Source organism: Pseudophryne corroboree, chromosome 11 (genome assembly GCF_028390025.1).
Source record: "Pseudophryne corroboree isolate aPseCor3 chromosome 11, aPseCor3.hap2, whole genome shotgun sequence".
NCBI lineage: Eukaryota > Metazoa > Chordata > Amphibia > Anura > Myobatrachidae > Pseudophryne > Pseudophryne corroboree.
The window spans coordinates 79,455,233-79,474,053 of record NC_086454.1 but is presented as its reverse complement, the minus strand read 5'-3'; the positions used below and the strand labels follow the sequence as shown (position 1 = coordinate 79,474,053).

At 47.6% G+C, this 18,821-nt stretch overlaps 1 protein-coding gene across 3 annotated transcripts in view; it reads right to left on the bottom strand.

The window, feature by feature from the left end:
- The window catches only part of ELP4 (elongator acetyltransferase complex subunit 4), a 563,638-nt gene that overhangs the window by 268,765 nt on the left and 276,052 nt on the right, over positions 1–18,821 (bottom strand). For all 3 annotated transcript variants that reach the window (XM_063944452.1, XM_063944453.1, XM_063944451.1), the window contains exon 6: positions 16,648–16,741. In XM_063944452.1, coding sequence (XP_063800522.1) covers positions 16,648–16,741 — 94 coding nt within the window. The remainder of the gene's footprint in view (positions 1–16,647; positions 16,742–18,821) is intronic.

The window sequence follows — 18,821 nt, the reverse complement described above, 5'->3', positions numbered from 1 at the left end:
TACTGAGGTGAGGATGTGACCATCTGTCTCCGAAAAGTTGTGTCCCCCCCTTCCCACCTCATCCATTCATTCTGGTGTTTTGGGGAGAAAGTGTTAATTAACACATTATTTGTGAAAAAATTATTGGCGAACATAATATATATATATATATATATATATATATATATATATATATATATATATATATATATATATATATATATACTGCCTACCCGGTCATTAGGAGCACCCGCCGTCGTTACTACGTGCATTGATGAGAGTGCAGGACTCTTTGTGGATATATATATATACCAGGTTTGTGTAAAGGTGCATACACACGGAGAGATTTTGACTATGAGAGATTTTGACTAACTTTTCCCTTGAACTGGCAGTAGGAGATTTTGACTAACTTTACCAGAGATTTTGTCTAACTATGCAAGAGATTTTGGCTATGGGAGATTTTGGCTATGGGAGATTTTGACTATCTCATTTAAATAAGGGGATGAGTGTCATATATAGGACGATTTTACAGGGTGGCTGGTATTTAAATAGCTAAAAGTTAAAAAAATAATTTGCGTGGGGTCCCCCCTCCTATGTAAAACCAGCCTCGGGCTCTTTGAGCCAGTCCTGGTTGTTAAAATACAGAGGAAAAAATGAGTAGGGTTCCCCTATATTTAGACAACCAGCACCGGGCTCTGCGTCCGGTCCTGGTTTAAAAAATACGGGGGACAAAAGACATAGGGGTCCCCCGTATTTTTCAAACCAGCACCGGGCTCCACTAGCCAGGGAGATAATGCCACAGCCGGGGGACACTTTTATATTGGTCCCTGCGGCCGTGCCATTACCCCCCCAACTAGTCACCCCTGGCCGGGGTACACTGGAGGAGTGAGGACCCCTTAAATCAAGGGGTCCCCCCCTCCAGCCACCCAAGGGCCAGGGGTGAAGCCCGAGGCTGTCCCCCCCATCCGTGGGCGGTGGATGGGAGGCTGATAGCCTTTCAATAGTAATATTGTTCTTTACAGGTGGCCTACAGGTCCCAGCAAGTCTGCCCCAGCATGCTGGCACTTGGAGAACCACAAGTGCCAGCATGCCCGGACATAAAGGGCCCGCTGGCACCTGTAAAGAAAATATTGGAAAAAAAACACGACACATTCTTTAAAAAATCCTTTATTAAACTGGGTCTTCACCTGGGGGCGGCGGCCTTTAAGCTCTTTTGCATGGCCGCCGCCTTCCCAGGGCTTCCGGCGTCTTCACCTGGGGGGGCGCCACCTCCCCAGGGCTTCTGGGGTCTTGCTCCGGCGTCTTCACCTGGTGGGCGGCGGCTGCTAAGCTCTTTTGCATAGCCGCCGCCCATCCAGGACTTCCACGACGTCTTCACCTGGGAGGCGGCGGCCTTTAAGCTCTTTTGCATGGCCGCCGCCTTCCCAGGACTTCCAGCATCTTCACCTGGTGGGCGGCGGCTGCTAAGCTCTTTTGCATAGCCGCCGCCCATCCAGGACTTCCACGGAGTCTTCAGTCTTCAGGAGCTCTTCTCCGCTCCTCCTCCGCCGTCGGACTGAAAGCCGCTGCCTCGCGCTGACTTATATAAGTCAGCGGGAGGGGGCGGGGCGATGACGCGGCGAGCCGTGATTGGCTCGCGGCGGCCATCTTGAATTTCAAAAATGACGCTGAGGCGCCATTTTTGAAACTGGTACCGCTCCGCTGCCAAACTCTGCAAGATAAAGGTAAATTTCCCCCGCCCGCACCGCTGCCGCAACCCGCCGCCGCCCACACCGCAACCCGCCGCCGCAACCCGCCGTCGCCCACACCGCCACCGCAACCCGCCGCCGCCCGCACCGCCGCCACAACCCGCCGCCGCCCGCACCACCGCCGCCTGCAACATCGCTATCGCTGGGAAAAATCGCTGGCCTCTTAAAGTATTAGCGATTTTGACTAACTTTTGCAGCGACATAGCCAAAATTGACTTGCCTGCACTGACTATTTTTCCCAGCGATAGCGACCTAGCGGGGACGCGCATCGCTATCGCTGCCTGTATACACACGGAGCGATCTGCACTAACTTTCTGAGCGATTTTGACTATATAGTCAAAATCGCTCAGTTATATCGCTCCGTGTGTATGCACCTTAAGATCCATAGATCCCAACAGAGGGCACTCACCAGTCCAGAGAATCATGATTTTTTTTTTTATTAGTGCATCCAAGTCACCAACATAGTGTCGACGTTTCAACACAATGGGCCTTTCTCAAGACAGTCACAGGGGATATCCAGTCAGCATGCAAGATGCAAGCATATATATACACGGTATCTCAGAAATGGCATATAAACAGTGATAACCAGTATATACGTACAATAATAAATGATTTCCTTCCTTTCAAATCAAGGGGGTATCTAAATATATTTTGGGGTAAAAGGTAAAAAAGTTCCCTGACTCCTGCCCTACACCTACAGACACACCAAGAAATACATTACACCCATGAAATACCCACTTTAGGTATGATTTATATCACCATCATTACCAAGGGACTACCGAACCTAGGGGACTTCTCCCAGCCACAGAGAGAGTGAGTAACCCTACTAAATCCCATCACTCCTCCACGTAAGTAGGCTGTGACTGTCATGCTGCATTTTGTCATTGCAGCCTCCACCAGAATGATAACGTGAATATCAACAAAGCATTGCAAGAGTTGAGGAAACTATAGTGCAATTCATATTGTGACCACCCATCCCTCCCACCTAATCCTCCTTTTCCGCTGATCTTTCAGTGGTGCTGGACAGGGAAGTAGGTAAGTATGGTCTTCTGTTCACTACTTTACTTCGCAGCTGATAAGAGATACTGAGGCTGACCTGTATGTGGCCAGGATTCACACTTAACATTCCAGACGGGATGTGGTCGACTTACCAACAATCAAAATCCCGACAAGGTAAAAATCCCAACATGGTCAAAATCCCGACATTTAAAATACCGACATCTGTCAATTGTTGTCGGGATTTTGATTGTAGGTATTTCATACTTAACCCTTCCAGACAATACCTTCTACCCCAGTCTTGTGTCTTTTTTGCAGATTCTGCTCTGAACATACTATCATTGCTTGTGCTCAGTTTTCCGAGTCAACAGCGCAGTGATAGAAGTGATAAGCAACATTATATATATATGAATACTAAGGATAACTATAAATATAAAACAAAGGCAAGGTGGGGAGGGGTGGGGAGGTAGAGCATAGGGTAAAGTGACTCATGGCTTGCAGAAGAAGCAAGGATGGGTCACAGAGGGGGCAGGAAGCTAAACAACACGTAGTGACCCTGTGCGTACTAACTGGACGGACAGGAAGGACCACAGTTACCAGTGGGAATATGGAATTGGTGATGAGGCCAACTGGCCATATGGATAGTGCTAGGAGGGGAAAAAGAAGGAAGTCGGCCAGGCCCACAAGGGCTTACAGGCTGAGAATCCCATTTTATTTCCACTTAAAACTATTTTGTCTTTAATAAAAAAAATAAGAATTTACTCACCGGTAATTCTATTTCTCGTAGTCCGTAGTGGATGCTGGGGACTCCGTAAGGACCATGGGGAATAGCGGCTCCGCAGGAGACTGGGCACAACTAAGAAAGATTTAGGACTACCTGGTGTGCACTGGCTCCTCCCTCTATGCCCCTCCTCCAGACCTCAGTTAGGAAACTGTGCCCGGAAGAGCTGACACAATAAGGAAAGGATTTGGAATCCCGGGTAAGACTCATACCAGCCACACCAATCACACCGTACAACTCGTGATACTATACCCAGTGAACAGTATGAATAACAACTGAGCCTCTCAAACAGATGGCTCCAAACAATAACCCTTTAGTTAGGCAATAACTATATACAAGTATTGCAGACAATCCGCACTTGGGATGGGCGCCCAGCATCCACTACGGACTACGAGAAATAGAATTACCGGTGAGTAAATTCTTATTTTCTCTGACGTCCTAGTGGATGCTGGGGACTCCGTAAGGACCATGGGGATTATACCAAAGCTCCCAAACGGGCGAGAAAGTGCGGATGACTCTGCAGCACCAAATGAGCAAACTCAAGGTCCTCCTCAGCGAGGGTATCAAACTTGTAGAATTTAGCAAATGTGTTTGAACCCGACCAAGTAGCAGCTCGGCAAAGTTGTAAAGCCGAGACCCCTCGGGCAGCCGCCCAAGAAGAGCCCACTTTCCTCGTGGAATGGGCTCTTACAGATTTAGGATGCGGCAGTCCAGCCGCAGAATGTGCAAGTTGAATCGTACTACAGATCCAGCGAGCAATAGACTGCTTTGAAGCAGGAGCACCCAGCTTGTTGGGCGCATACAGGATAAATAGCGAGTCAGTTTTCCTGACTCCAGCCGTCCTGGAAACATAGATTTTCAGAGCCCTGACTACGTCCAGCAACTTGGAATCCTCCAAGTCCTTAGTAGCCGCAGGCACCACAATAGGTTGGTTCAAATGAAAAGCTGATACCACCTTAGGAAGAAATTGGGGACGAGTCCTCAATTCCGCCCTATCCATATGGAAAATCAGATAAGGGCTTTTACATGACAAAGCCGCCAATTCTGACACACGCCTGGCCGAAGCCAAGGCCAACAGCATGACCACTTTCCACGTGAGATATTTTAGTTCCACGGTTTTAAGTGGCTCAAACCAATGTGACTTAAGGAAATCCAACACCACGTTGAGATCCCAAGGTGCCACTGGAGGCACCAAAGGGGGCTGAATATGCAGCACTCCTTTAACAAACGTCTGAACTTCAGGCAGTGAAGCCAGTTCTTTTTGGAAGAAAATCGACAGAGCCGAAATCTGGACCTTAATGGAACCTAATTTGAGGCCCATAGTCACCCCTGACTGTAGGAAGTGCAGAAATCGACCCAGCTGAAATTCCTCCGTTGGGGCCCTTCTGGCCTCACACCACGCAACATATTTTCGCCATATGCGGTGATAATGGTTTGCGGTCACCTCCTTCCTAGCTTTAATCAGCGTAGGGATGACTTCCTCCGGAATGCCCTTTTCTTTTAGGATCCGGTGTTCAACCGCCATGCCGTCAAACGCAGCCGCGGTAAGTCTTGGAACAGACAGGGCCCCTGCTGCAGCAGGTCCTGTCTGAGCGGCAGAGGCCATGGGTCCTTTGAGATCATTTCTTGAAGTTCTGGGTACCAAGCTCTTCTTGGCCAATTCGGAACCACAAGTATAGTTCTTACTCCTCTCCTTCTTATTATTCTCAGTACCTTGGGTATGAGAGGCAGAGGAGGGAACACATAAACCGACTGGTACACCCACGGTGTCACTAGAGCGTCCACAGCTATCGCCTGAGGGTCCCTTGACCTGGCGCAATATCTTTTTAGCTTTTTGTTGAGGCGGGACGCCATCATGTCCACCTGTGGCCTTTCCCACCGGTGTACAACCATTTGGAAGACTTCTGGATGAAGTCCCCACTCTCCCGGGTGGAGGTCGTGTCTGCTGAGAAAGTCTGCTTCCCAGTTGTCCACTCCGGGAATGAACACTGCTGACAGTGCTAACACATGATTTTCCGCCCATCGGAGAATCCTTGTGGCTTCTGCCATCGCCATCCTGCTTCTTGTGCCGCCCTGTCGGTTTACATGGGCGACCGCCGTGATGTTGTCTGACTGGATCAGCACCGGCTGGTGTTAAAGCAGGGGTCTTGCCTGACTTAGGGCATTGTAAATGGCCCTTAGTTCCAGAATATTTATGTGTAGGGAAGTTTCCTGACTCGACCATTGTCCCTGGAAGTTTCTTCCCTGTGTGACTGCCCCCCAACCTCGAAGGCTGGCATCCGTGGTCACCAGGATCCAGTCCTGTATGCCGAATCTGCGGCCCTCTAGAAGATGAGCACTCTGCAGCCACAACAGCAGCGACACCCTGGCCCTTGGAGACAGGGTTATCAGCCGATGCATCTGAAGATGCGATCCGGACCACTTGTCCAACAGATCCCACTGAAAGATCCTTGCATGGAACCTTCCGAATGGAATTGCTTCGTAAGAAGCCACCATCTTTCCCAGGACTCGCGTGCAGTGGTGCACCGACACCTGTTTTGGTTTTAGGAGGTCTCTGACTAGAGATGAATACTCCTTGGCCTTCTACTCTGGGAGAAACATCTTTTTCTGTTCTGTGTCCAGAACCATCCCCAGGAACAGCAGACAACGCGTAGGAACCAGCTGCGACTTTGGAATATTCAGGATCCAGCCGTGCTGTTGTAGCACTTCCCGAGCTAGAGCTACTCCGATCAACAACTGTTCCCTGGACTTCGCCTTTATAAGGAGATCGTCCAAGTACGGGATAATTAAAACTCCCTTTTTCCGAAGGAGTATCATCATTTCGGCCATTACCTTGGTAAATACCCTCGGTGCCGTGGACAGACCAAACGGCAACGTCTGGAATTGGTAATGACAGTCCTGTACCACAAATCTGAGGTACTCCTGGTGAGGAGGGTAAATGGGGACATGCAGGTAAGCATCCTTGATGTCCAGTGATACCATGTAATCCCCCTCGTCCAGGCTTACAATCACCGCCCTGAGCGATTCCATCTTGAACTTGAACCTTCTTATATAAAAGTGTTCAAGGATTTTAAATTTAAAATGGGTCTCACCGAACCGTCCGGTTTCGGTACCACAAACATTGTGGAATAGTAACCCCGTCCTTGTTGAAGGAGGGATACCTTGAATATCACCTGCTGAGAATACAGCTTGTGAATCGCCTCCAGCACTGCCTCCCTGTCCAGGGGAGCTGTCGGCATGGCAGATTTGAGGAAGCGGCGAGGGGTAGACGTCTCGAATTCCAGCTTGTACCCCTGAGATACTACTTGTAGAATCCAGGGATCCACCCGTGAGCGAGCCCACTGGTCGCTGAAGTTCTTGAGACGGGCCCCCACCGTACCTGGCTCCGCCTGTGGAGCCCCAGGTCATGCGGTGGACTTAGAGGAAGCGGGGGAGGACTTTTGTTCCTGGGAACTGGCTGTATGTTGCAGCTTTTTCCCTCTACCTCTGCCTCTGGGCAGAAAGGATGCGCCTCTAACCCGCTTGCCTTTCTGGGGCCGAAAGGACTGTACCTGATAATACGGTGCTTTCTTTGGCTGTGAGGGGACATGGGGTAAAAATGCTGACTTCCCAGCTGTCGCTGTGGAAACGAGGTCCGAGAGACCATCCCCAAACAACTCCTCACCCTTGTAAGGCAAAACTTCCATGTGCCTTTTAGAATCTGCATCTCCTGTCCACTGCCGAGTCCACAATCCTCTCCTGGCAGAAATGGACATTGCGTTTATTTTAGATGCCAGCCGGCAAATATCCCTCTGTGCATCTCTCATGTATAAGACAGCGTCTTTAATATGCTCTACGGTTAGCAATATAGTGTCCCTGTCTAGGGTATCAATGTTTTCCGACAGGGAGTCTGACCACGCAGCTGCAGCACTGCACATCCATGCTGAAGCAATAGCCGGTCTCAGTATAATTCCTGAGTGTGTATATACAGACTTCAGGATAGCCTCCTGCTTTCTATCCGCAGGCTCCTTTAGGGCGGCCGTGTCCGGAGACGGTAGTGCCACCTTTTTTGACAGACGTGTGAGCGCTTTATCCACCCTAGGGGATGTTTCCCAACGTGACCTGTCCTCTGGCGGGAAAGGGTACGCCATTGGTAACTTTTTAGAAATTACCAGTTTCTTATCGGGGGAAGCCCACGCTTCTTCACACACTTCATTTAATTCATCAGATGGGGGAAAAACCACTGGTAGCTTTTTCTCCCCAAACATAATACCCTTTTTTGTGGTACCTGGGGTAATATCAGAAATGTGCAACACATTTTTCATTGCCGTAATCATATAACGAGTGGCTCTATTGGAATGTACACTAGTCTCATCGTCGTCGACACTGGAGTCAGTATCCGTGTCGACATCTGTGTCTGCCATCTGAGGTAGTGGGCGTTTTAGAGCCCCTGATGGCTTTTGAGATGCCTGGGCAGGCACGGGCAGAGAAGCCGGCTGTCCCACATCTGTTATGTCGTCAAACCTTTTATGTAAGGAGTTGACACTGTCGCGTAATTCCTTCCAGATGTCCATCCATTCAGGTGTCAACCCCGCAGGGGGTGACATCACATTTATCGGCACCTGCTCCGCCTCCACATAAGCCTCCTCATCAAACATGTCGACACAGCCGTACCGACACACCGCACACACACAGGGAATGCTCTGACTGAGGACAGGACCCCACAAAGTCCTTTGGGGAGACAGAGAGAGAGAGAGTATGCCAGCACACACCAGAGCGCTATATAATGCAGGGATACACACTACACACAGTGATTTTTCCCCTATAGCTGCTATAATACACAGTTTGCGCCTAAATTTAGTGCCCCCCCTCTCTTTTTTACCCTATTGAGCCTGAAAACTGCAGGGGAGAGCCTTGGGAGCGTCCTTCCAGCGGAGCTGTGAGAGGAAATGGCGCCAGTGTGCTGAGGGAGATAGCCCCGCCCCCTTCACGGCGGACTTCTCCCGCTTTTTTCAGGATATTTTTGGCAGGGGATTTTACACATATATAGTCTTACTGACTATATTATGTGTTTATTTGCCAAGCTAAGGTACTCTTATTGCAGCCCAGGGCGCCCCTCCCCAGCGCCCTGCACCCATCAGTGACCGGAGTGTGTGGTGTGCATCGGGAGCAATGGCGCACAGCTGCAGTGCTGTGCGCTACCTTAATGAAGACCGGAGTCTTCAGCCGCCGATTTCCTGGACGTTCTTCTTGCTTCTGGCTCTGCAAGGGGGACGGCGGCGCGGCTCCGGGACCGGACGACCGAGGCTGGGCCTGTGTTCGATCCCTCTGGAGCTAATGGTGTCCAGTAGCCTAAGAAGCCCAAGCTAGCTGCAAGCAGGTAGGTTCGCTTCTTCTCCCCTCAGTCCCTCGTAGCAGTGAGTCTGTTGCCAGCAGATCTCACTGAAAATAAAAAACCTAAATATACTTTCTTTTCTAAGAGCTCAGGAGAGCCCCTAGTGTGCAACCAGCTCGGCCGGGCACAAAATTCTAACTGAGGTCTGGAGGAGGGGCATAGAGGGAGGAGCCAGTGCACACCAGGTAGTCCTAAATCTTTCTTAGTTGTGCCCAGTCTCCTGCGGAGCCGCTATTCCCCATGGTCCTTGCGGAGTCCCCAGCATCCACTAGGACGTCAGAGAAAATTGTTATACGTTTGAGGGTAAACTGAAACTGTAATTATTCAAATGTGGTGATAGGACCATTTTTAAAGTACTGCTTCTCATTTTATGGGAATTAATCTTCTTTTAATGACACAAAGTGATTATGAACAGGGGAAATAACTCAGGTTTCTGAGATGAATAATGTGATTGGTCAGCCAGCATCATGGCGCAATTCATAATAGAGATGACCCCTACTGTGACATGCATCATCTCTAAGAGGAAGTGAGCAGAGGGAGGCCAGAGAGAGCTGTGAGGAAGTGATGAGAAACAATGATGAATAATATACTCAAGCTGGGCATACACTATACAATTATCTGGCAGATCATCTGCCAGATCTGTCTGGTTGTAATAAAAATCTGGTAATGGATGAGAGCAAATGACAAATGTCCATTTGCTCCCAAACACTGGAAAACGGACAAAACCTGTTGTTCAGACACATAAGTTAACTCCATGTTTTTGTCCGTAATTTACCACGGGTAATTGAATTCCCCCCTCAGTATTCCATGTTCCCAGGAAGACTTCCTGACTGCCTGCTCATTCCTTCCCCTCACTTTTATATTCTCATCCTATATGTAACAATTCAGAGGTTTTTATAACCTGAACCTAAAGAAATGAATCACAAGTGTCCCAGACTCCCCTTCTGGACTCTACCTTCTATAGATCCGCAGCACCCACAGGTCGTCTCAATTCCTGATCGGGAACTGCATACATCATTTTGTGATACATGTGCTTTTCAAATTACAAAAGTGACAGAGGCTTGACTTGCTTTATTGGACTATGAGAAGAGAGTGGTCAACAGTGTCAAAAGCAGCAGAGAGATCTAGAAGAATGAGAAGTTAGTAATTTCTTTCAATTTAGCAATGACTATAGCATTCACTACCTTAGTGCTGTCTCTGTGGAGTGTTAAGAATGAAAGCCTGACTGAAGTGGATCCAATACATTGTGTGAGTTAAGAAAGTGTGTGAGGCGAGTGTACACAATTCTCTCAAGTAGAGATGGGACGGTAGTTAGAGAGTTAGGGTCAGAATTATTTTTTTTCGAAAATGGGAGTAATCACTGCATGCTTAAACGGGGATGGGATGATACCAGTAGACAGAGATTACAGATTATAGTTAAGGTTGGGATCAGAGCCAGCACTACCATTAGGCAGCTGCCTTAGGCCGCCGACACTGAGGGGGTGGCATTGAAGGTACCTGCACAGTAAAAAGGATGTCTATGAAAGAGACATCATTATTTTACGTAACACTGGTGGCTGCCAAAGATCTAATTAGCCATAGCAGCCGCCCCCACATCCACCAACTGCTGTCTGGCCAAGACTGCAAATATGTCACAGCCTGACATGTCTGGTGTAGGCAGCCAGCAGCAGCAGCAACAGCAGTGCCCTACACATGCCCCCTTCCTACTCCATGGTGGCCTCTCCCACCCCCAGGACCAGCCACCAATGTGCTGCTTTCTTATCGTCCCTTCTGAGGCTCTGCCCCACCTCTGAGGCCCAACCCCTTTTTTATTTTCAGCTCCTGACTGTGCCCGCCGCCTTGGATGTCCTCCCCTGCATGGCTTGTAGTTCCCGAGGTTAACACCGCAGAACCTCATGCAAGCGCATAGGTAAGTATCTGTGGAGGAGTGGGTGTTTTCATTAGTTTTACCATGTAGCACCCTGTCATGTGAAAATGGATATAAACATTCCTGCAAAAGTCGGCTGTAATGTGATGTATATGTCTACACAGAGCCGGCCATAGGCATAGGCAACCTAGGCAATTGCCTAGGGCATTTGATATGCCCAGGGGCATCAGCAGCTTCTGCTGATTAAAATGATATGCGGCATGCCTATATTCTGTGTGTAGCATTTCATATGCAGATACAGCCACAGTCTCACACAGTATATAGGCATGCTGCATATCATTTTAATCAGCAGAAGCTGCTTGTGCATCCTAGCCACATAGCAATGCAAATAAGATGCATTTTCATAAAAAAAAAGGTGCCCGACGTTAGCATTGAGGCAAGAATTATGAGGACACTTCTGTATCTAATCAGAGGCAGAGGTCACAGTGTTAGTGGCAGTGTGAGTGCTGTGTGCATGTGAGTGGGTTGGTTGTGCAGTAGTGTTCGGAATATGTGTAAGGAGCATTATGTGTGTCATGTAAAAATGCATTAATAACGTGCAACATATGTGTAAGGGCACTATGTGTGTCATGTGTATAGGGGCACTAATAATGTGCAGCAAATGTGTAAGGGGCACAATGTGTGTCATTATGTGTATAAGGGCATTAATAATGTACGGCATATGTGTAAGGGACATTATGTGTAAAAGGGCATTAATAAAGGTTGTCATAATGTGTAAGGCGCTTAATGTTTATAAGGACATTAATAATGTGTCTCATTTGTGTAAAGGGCATTACGGAGCGGAATAATGTGTATAAATGCATTACTAATGTGTGGCATTATGTGTATAAGGTGCTCTACTATGTGGCATTGCGTATAGAAAGAGCACTACTGTGTCGTCTAATGTGAATAAAGAGCAATAGGGTGTGGTGTAATGTGAATAAGGGACAATTCAGTATGATGTAATGTGAATAAGGGGCTGTACTGTGAGGAGTAACGTTTATAAGGTAAAGTGATACTACTGTGGGATGTAATGTGAATTATGGACACGATCGCATGATCAAATGTGAATAAAGTTGCAGTACTGTATGGCGTAATTTTAATTGGGGTTACTATTGTGTGGTCGTGCCCCTTGCCAGGAAAAACACACCCCTTTTTGGGCTGTGCGCCAAATGTGTGAACTGTTCCTATTTAAAATATAGGGGGTACAAACACCAAAATAAGGACTGCTATGGGTGAGGGGTGATGGTGCTGGGAAAGAGGTGCAAGGTCAGAGGCGGAACCAGCGGTGGTGCTAGGGGGCACCAGCCAAAATCTTGCCTAGGGCATCATATTGGTTAGGGCCGGCTCTGTGCCTACAGCAATGAAAAGGACACATTAAAAGCATATACTCAGCTAGAACCAGAGAAGGCCGGCTCCAGCATCTTTTTAATTTCTTGGGACAGATTCTCACTAAAATATAGCAGCATTCAGTAAGCAACTAATAGACTACTGAATAAATAGTTTCTGATCACTGAGAAACATAAACAAACTCAGGGCGTTATTCAGGTTTGCAAGTAACTTTGTGTCTGTAACAAATCATGTTGCCATGCAAGGGTAGCAGGGCCGGTTCTAGATATTTTGGCACCCAGGGCGAATGTTTCCTTTGTGCCCCCCCCCCCCTTCAACTGAAAACCCCGACAGCATCAAAAATATAGAGGCATGGCCACAGAATAGTACCAATTCACATTACACCGCACAGTAGTGTCCGTCAGTCACATTACGCTGCACAATAGTGTCCGTCAGTCACGTTACACGGCACAGTAGTACCCCTTATATACATTATGCCATGTCAGAGCCTCTTACACACATTACACCACAGCAAAGCAGAGCCCCTTATACACGTAACGCCAGGTAGAGCCCCTTTTATACATGCTACGCCAGGAACATCCTCTCGCACACATTGCGCCAGGTTGAGCTCCATATACATGTTGAACCAGGTAGAACCTTTTATACATGTTGCACCAGGTAGAGCCTCATATCTTCTACATGTTGCGCCATGTAGAGCCCCTCTATAGAGAGAGTGATTGAGTGTGTGTATTCCGTCACTCACCAGCCACCAGCTCTGTGTCCTGAGTCCGGCCGCAGCAGCATACCTCCCAACTGTCCCCCTCTCACTTGCTGCAGAGTGAAAAGACTATTCCCCAGGAGCGTGGAGAGAGGGAGACGGGACATGCCAGCAGCTCACAGAGTGCTCGCCATGCCTACCACAGTGACAAAAATGAGGGCATGGCCCGAGATTTTGGCGCTTCTTGAGGCCACACCGCCTAATTTCGGCAACATGTGTGTCCCTCCTCCAATCTTTAAAAAGTTGGGAGGTATGCGGCAGTGCTTAGTGTGAAGCGGCCACCGGGGACGGAGGCGGCCAGCACGTTGCGGCAGTGGGCGAGCGCTGGCGGGGTGACTGCGGCTGCACCTCAGGAAATAGTGCCAAGGGGCAGCCGCTCTGCTAGCCTGCACCTAAAACTGCCAGTGAAGGGGAGCAAATACATTTCTTTTAGTTTTTGTGTGCAGAGTAAATGCCGGCTACTTTTGCATGTAGCCCACAAATGTTAGACAGATTTATTTTCACACTGCAATTTAGATTTCAGTTTGAACAACCCACCCAAATCTAACTCTCTCTGCACATGTTACATCTGCCCCCCCAGCAGTGCACATGGTTTTGTCCAGTTGTTTGCAACATGTATCAGGCAACAACAATATGACGGCCTATAACCTCTCTCTTGTCTGAGTTTTCTATCTGTACCTTAGGAGAAGTAATAATTTGTACAATTAAGACTGCATTAATTTATGAAATCACATTCACAAAACTTAATCTTAGTAGAATATCCGGCTCACACCAAGTAGACACAATTTTATTTATTTTTCTTTTAGAAAGGATAGGTGCTGATGTTTTTCTCTTCCATCATACACCAATAACATGTCCCGGATGTAAGAGGACCTGTCACCGTACACAACAGCAATGTACTCTGTACTGTGGGAAGTGTTATGACATGCCTGTTACCATCGTTACCACAGCAAGTGGGGAGAGGTTCCTGTCAGGGACCAATTTACTTCTCCAGAGGGGCACTGCCACCAAAGCAAAGTACGCACTGCCCGGGAGTCTCTGCAGACTGAAATCTGAGCAGCATCCTAAATGAGCACAGATATTCCACACTGCTGGGGAAAACAGCCCCGGCCGCAAAATACACCAACCAGATTACACACAAAGCGTTCTTGTGGTGAGAACGCAGGCACTAAATCAATCATCCTCATTACTGCTGACCGAGTGACCTATTACGCTGAGGCATGCCATCATTCCACCCAGGTTAGAGTATACTGTATAGTACAAGTTCAAGAGGCTGATAGGGCATTCTGGGACTTATAGTTCCTAAACAGCTGGAGTATTACAGGCTGCTTAACACCTGCATTTAACTCTGAGCAGAACACTAAAGGGAGGCAAACCCCAGTAATAAGTTCCTGAAAGCACAGCAAGACAAATACACACAGACGACACTCCAGGATAAAAAACATTGGTCACAATTCCACAATTGTGTGCTGTGTCTTTTTTTTTAAATCTTTGAGTGACGCATTTACTACAGTATATTCAGGTTTAGTATGAGTCACCGATGGAGGGGATCCCATCCATCAGAAACCTGACAGCCCCCCCCCATTAAGACCCCTAACCCTCACCTTTTCCTACCCTAACCCTCCTCGGTGGTGCCTAAGCCTAACCCTCCTCACTTGGTGCCTAACCCAAACCCTCCCTTCCCCACAACCAAACCTAGCCCTCCCCAGTTGGTGCCTAACCCTAACCCTCCCTTCCCCACTACCAAACCTAACCCTCCCCAATTGGTGCCTAACCCTAACCCTCTGTTCCCCGTTGCCTATAGCTAACCCTCCCCGCTGGGTGCCTAACCCTAACCTCCCCTACTATGGCCCTCATTCCGAGTTGTTCGCTCGCTAGCTGCTTTTAGCAGCCGTGCAAACGCTAAGCCGCCGCCCTCTGGGAGTGTATCTCAGCAGAAGTGCGAATGAAAGGATCGCAGCGCTGCAACAAAAAAAAGATTGTGCAGTTTCTGAGCAGCTCCAGACCTACTCAGCGCTTGCGATCACTTCAGACTGTTTAGTTCCTGTTTTGATGTCACGAACACGCCCTGCGTTCGGCCAGCCACGCCTGCGTAACCCCAGGCACGCCTGCGTTTGTATTTGACACGCCTGTGTTTTTCCACACACTCCCCGAAAATGGCCAGTTACCTCCCAGAAACACCCACTTCCTGTCAATCACTCTGCGGCCAGCAGTGCGACTGAAAAGCGTCGCTAGAGCTTGTGTGAAACTGCATCGGCTGTTGTGAAAGTACATCGTGCGTGCGCATTGCGCCCCATACGCATGTGCAGAAGTGACTTTTTTTTGCCTGATCGGTGCGCTGCGAACGAAATCAGCTAGTGATGAACTCGGAATGACCCCCTATGTGCCTAAAATTCCGTCCCTGGTCCCTAACCTTCCCGTGCCTGCACCTTAACCCCCCTTCTGCTGTCTAAACCTAACCACTCCCCCCTCACAGCAAGACGTCAGCGCGCCCCGCTGTCAGAAGGATCGGGATGCCGAGTGCCGGCAGTTTGATGTCAGCATTCCGCCCGGCGTCGGTATATACGGACACCGGATATATATCCTCCCTCGGTATCCCGGCGCCGCTATATCAACCGCCGGGATCCCGTTCATTAGGAATCTAACTGCTTCCCATATATTTTAGGCCAGGGGTATTAAACATGCAGCCCTCCAACTGCTGTGTAACTACACATCCCAGCATGCAGTGTCAAAGATTATAAGGACATACAGTACTAAAGCTGTAGCAGGGCATGCTGGGATATCTAGGAGAGCAATGTGGTATAGTATCTTTATTTTACACTCTGCAAGTTCCAGAACTGATTGTTTGCTTAACACACACATTTTATATATTATATACATATACTGTACAGCCAGGAAACCAATTTTATTAGCAAATAAATGTATGTCTATGGGAAACAATTTAAACAAAGCAATAGTCATTGTTGGGGATTTAACTACATGAGTGCTAGAAATAGTGCAGGCCACATGTGCCTATAGCGAGTAGGAAAAGAACAGAAGCCTGGGCCCTGGCATCCCCCCCCCTCCCCCCCGTCTTATTACAGTAGGACCTGGCACGCAGCTAATAACTGCTGTTTGGCCCAGCGCAGCAATACTGTTGAAAAAAAAGGAATCATTAACAGAGAAAGAGCTCATGTTAAACGTTTTCAAACATCGGACAGCAGAAACATGAACAGGAATGCTTGCAGATCATGTTTTTACCAAATGTATAATGAAACAATTGAATGGACAGGTCGTTTAACATGGAACGCGTCATATCCCAGAATTCTGACTGCTATTGCGCATAGACGCCAACAAACAGGCTGGAGTAGGCATGGAGTGAATGGATAAGCTGGTTCAGCCCCCAGGAACCTTCCCTACAACTGAATTAAGATGCAATGTTTGCACTTGCAGAGATTGACCTCATTCCTCCACGTTGCTCTGAATCCAGCAGACACCATGTGTAGCTAATCAACCATCAGTAAAAAAAAACATTGAGGATAAGCATATTTCAGTAGTGTGGATGAGCGCATTCAGACTGTCTTGTCCTGTCCGCAGAGAACACATTACACATTAACATATCAACTACCTGGCCTTGATCTCCTTGTTTACATTATAAGTGCTTAGAAACAGCTTGCTTCACTGTTCCTTTTTCCAAGACCTTCCTGACTCACCCTAGAGACTTCGAATAATACAATTAGTTACATGATTACAGCAGATAGTAAATGTGCTGGATACCTGGGGGCTGGATCCGTCAAACCCTCCCTGGTGAACCACGCGCTGGATACACTGGAGAAGCTGGAGGTAATCACAGGACACTTCGCTGGATGAACTGTAGAGGAAAGGAAAAGTTTAGGCCAGTTACCATGACAATAAGGTTCGCTAAAATCAAAATTCAGAGAGGTGAACATTAACGAACAGCTAATAACATTTCCTATTCTAAGTACTGGAGCTCAAGGAGCTTGCCATAACGGATAATTGAGACATAAGCCTTGGATGGAGATAAAGTGAATGGAGATACAGTCCCAACCAACCAGCTCCTAACTATCATTTTTCAAACACAGCCTGTGACATGACAGTTGGGAGCTGATTGGCTGGCACTTTATCTCCATGCAAGGCTTATTAAATAGGCCCCATAGTTCCATAACACCCAACGGTGTGGATCATATGGTCGAAACACTAGGTTGACAGTCATTAGGTCGACAGTGAATAGGTTGACACGGTCATCAGGTCAACATGGAAAAAGGTCGACATGAGTTTTTAATAGATTTGTGTAGATTTCTTCGTAAAGTGACCAGGAACCCTGATTAGTGTGTCGACCCAAGTGCTGTCGACATAATGACCGGATACCCCACCCAACAGTCCTGTTTTGAGGGTACTATCCCATTTTCTGATAAGTTGGGAGATTTGTTCCTGATCACCATTGGGAGTGGGTGCCGCACACGCCATAGTCTCTGATGTGTGTGGAAAATCAAATGTGCTATTAGCGGAGAGAGGTTCGGGACGGAACTAGTGCTTCAAACTTACACCTTCATAATGCCATGCAAAGGTTATAAATGGAACTTTAAAACTACCTACTGTTTCTGCATGTAGCAAAGAAATAGTTGCCGGCTTTATTTATATACAGCAATTCTGCACTGACCTAGCAGCCCCACTCTCCCTTTCCAGCTCTGTCTGTACATTTCAAGCCCCAACCCATTCCTTGCTGCTCTTTACGTCTGGTTTTACTCTCTAGTAGAGATGGACATCGGAAGTCGATGGTTAGCAACCAACAATGGGGGTAATATAGAGTTGATCGCAGCAGCAAATTCGTTAGCAGTTGGGCAAATCCATGTGCACTACGGGGGGGGAGAGGGGGGGGCAGATATAACATGTGCAGAGAGAGTTAGATTTTGGGGGGGGGGTGTGTAAACTGAAATCTAAATTGCAGTGTAAAAATAAAGCAGCCAGTATTTACCCTGCACAGAAACAAAATAATCCACCCAAATCTAACTCTCTCTGCACATGTTATGTCTGCCCCCTCCATTGCCAAGCTGCTAACAAATTTGCTGCTGCGATCAACTCTGAATTACCCCCAATGTTCCCAATTTGATGTAAGTTTTTCCCAATTAAAATTGGGGATATTCAGCTAATGTGCATGTACCTCTAAATACTTTAGCTCATGCGCACACTAAAATCATCAAATGGTTGCAATGGCTACCATCGCTGAATTTGATGATGAAAGCCCAGCAGCCATTCAATCCTGAGCTTCCAATATCCATCCCTACTGTTTAGGCATGTTGTCTACTTTCCTGGAAATTCCATGAGACCCCCTAATTTGGAGTCGTTTTCAACCCTCTCAGAGATTATGTGATTTGTGGCATTACATTGCAATGGAAGGGCCGTAATTTAAGGTATTACATCCTCTGTCCCCCACCCAGCAATTGTACCTCTCCTTTCCTGAATCTCCTGGAGTGTAGACAGATATAAGAGGTAAGTTTGATATAAGTGAGGCCCGTACTGTACTAGGTCACAATAGTCCACCCTGTATTAAAATGCAGCTCTCATAAAATTCAATCAATATAATAAAAACAAGGAGGACGTTGCCCGCAGAATTTGGCTGCTTCTATATTGTGAACTATTGATAGCTACAAGCACATACACATATATCAGTGACTGGCATGCATCAGGAAGAAGTGTGGTGATTGGCTGAGCAACTCTCAGATAATACTCAGTGGCGATGTTGCCCACAGCAATCAAATTCTATTATCTTTTAGAAGGTGCAAGATAAATGATAAGTTGAATCTGATTGGTTGCTATGGGCCAGGGACGTGCAGTCAGGGGAGGCCATAATGTACAAAGAAGACATTTATGACACATGTTCAGCGACATAGATATCTTCTTTCATTATTCTAATAATTACCCCCCTGTAA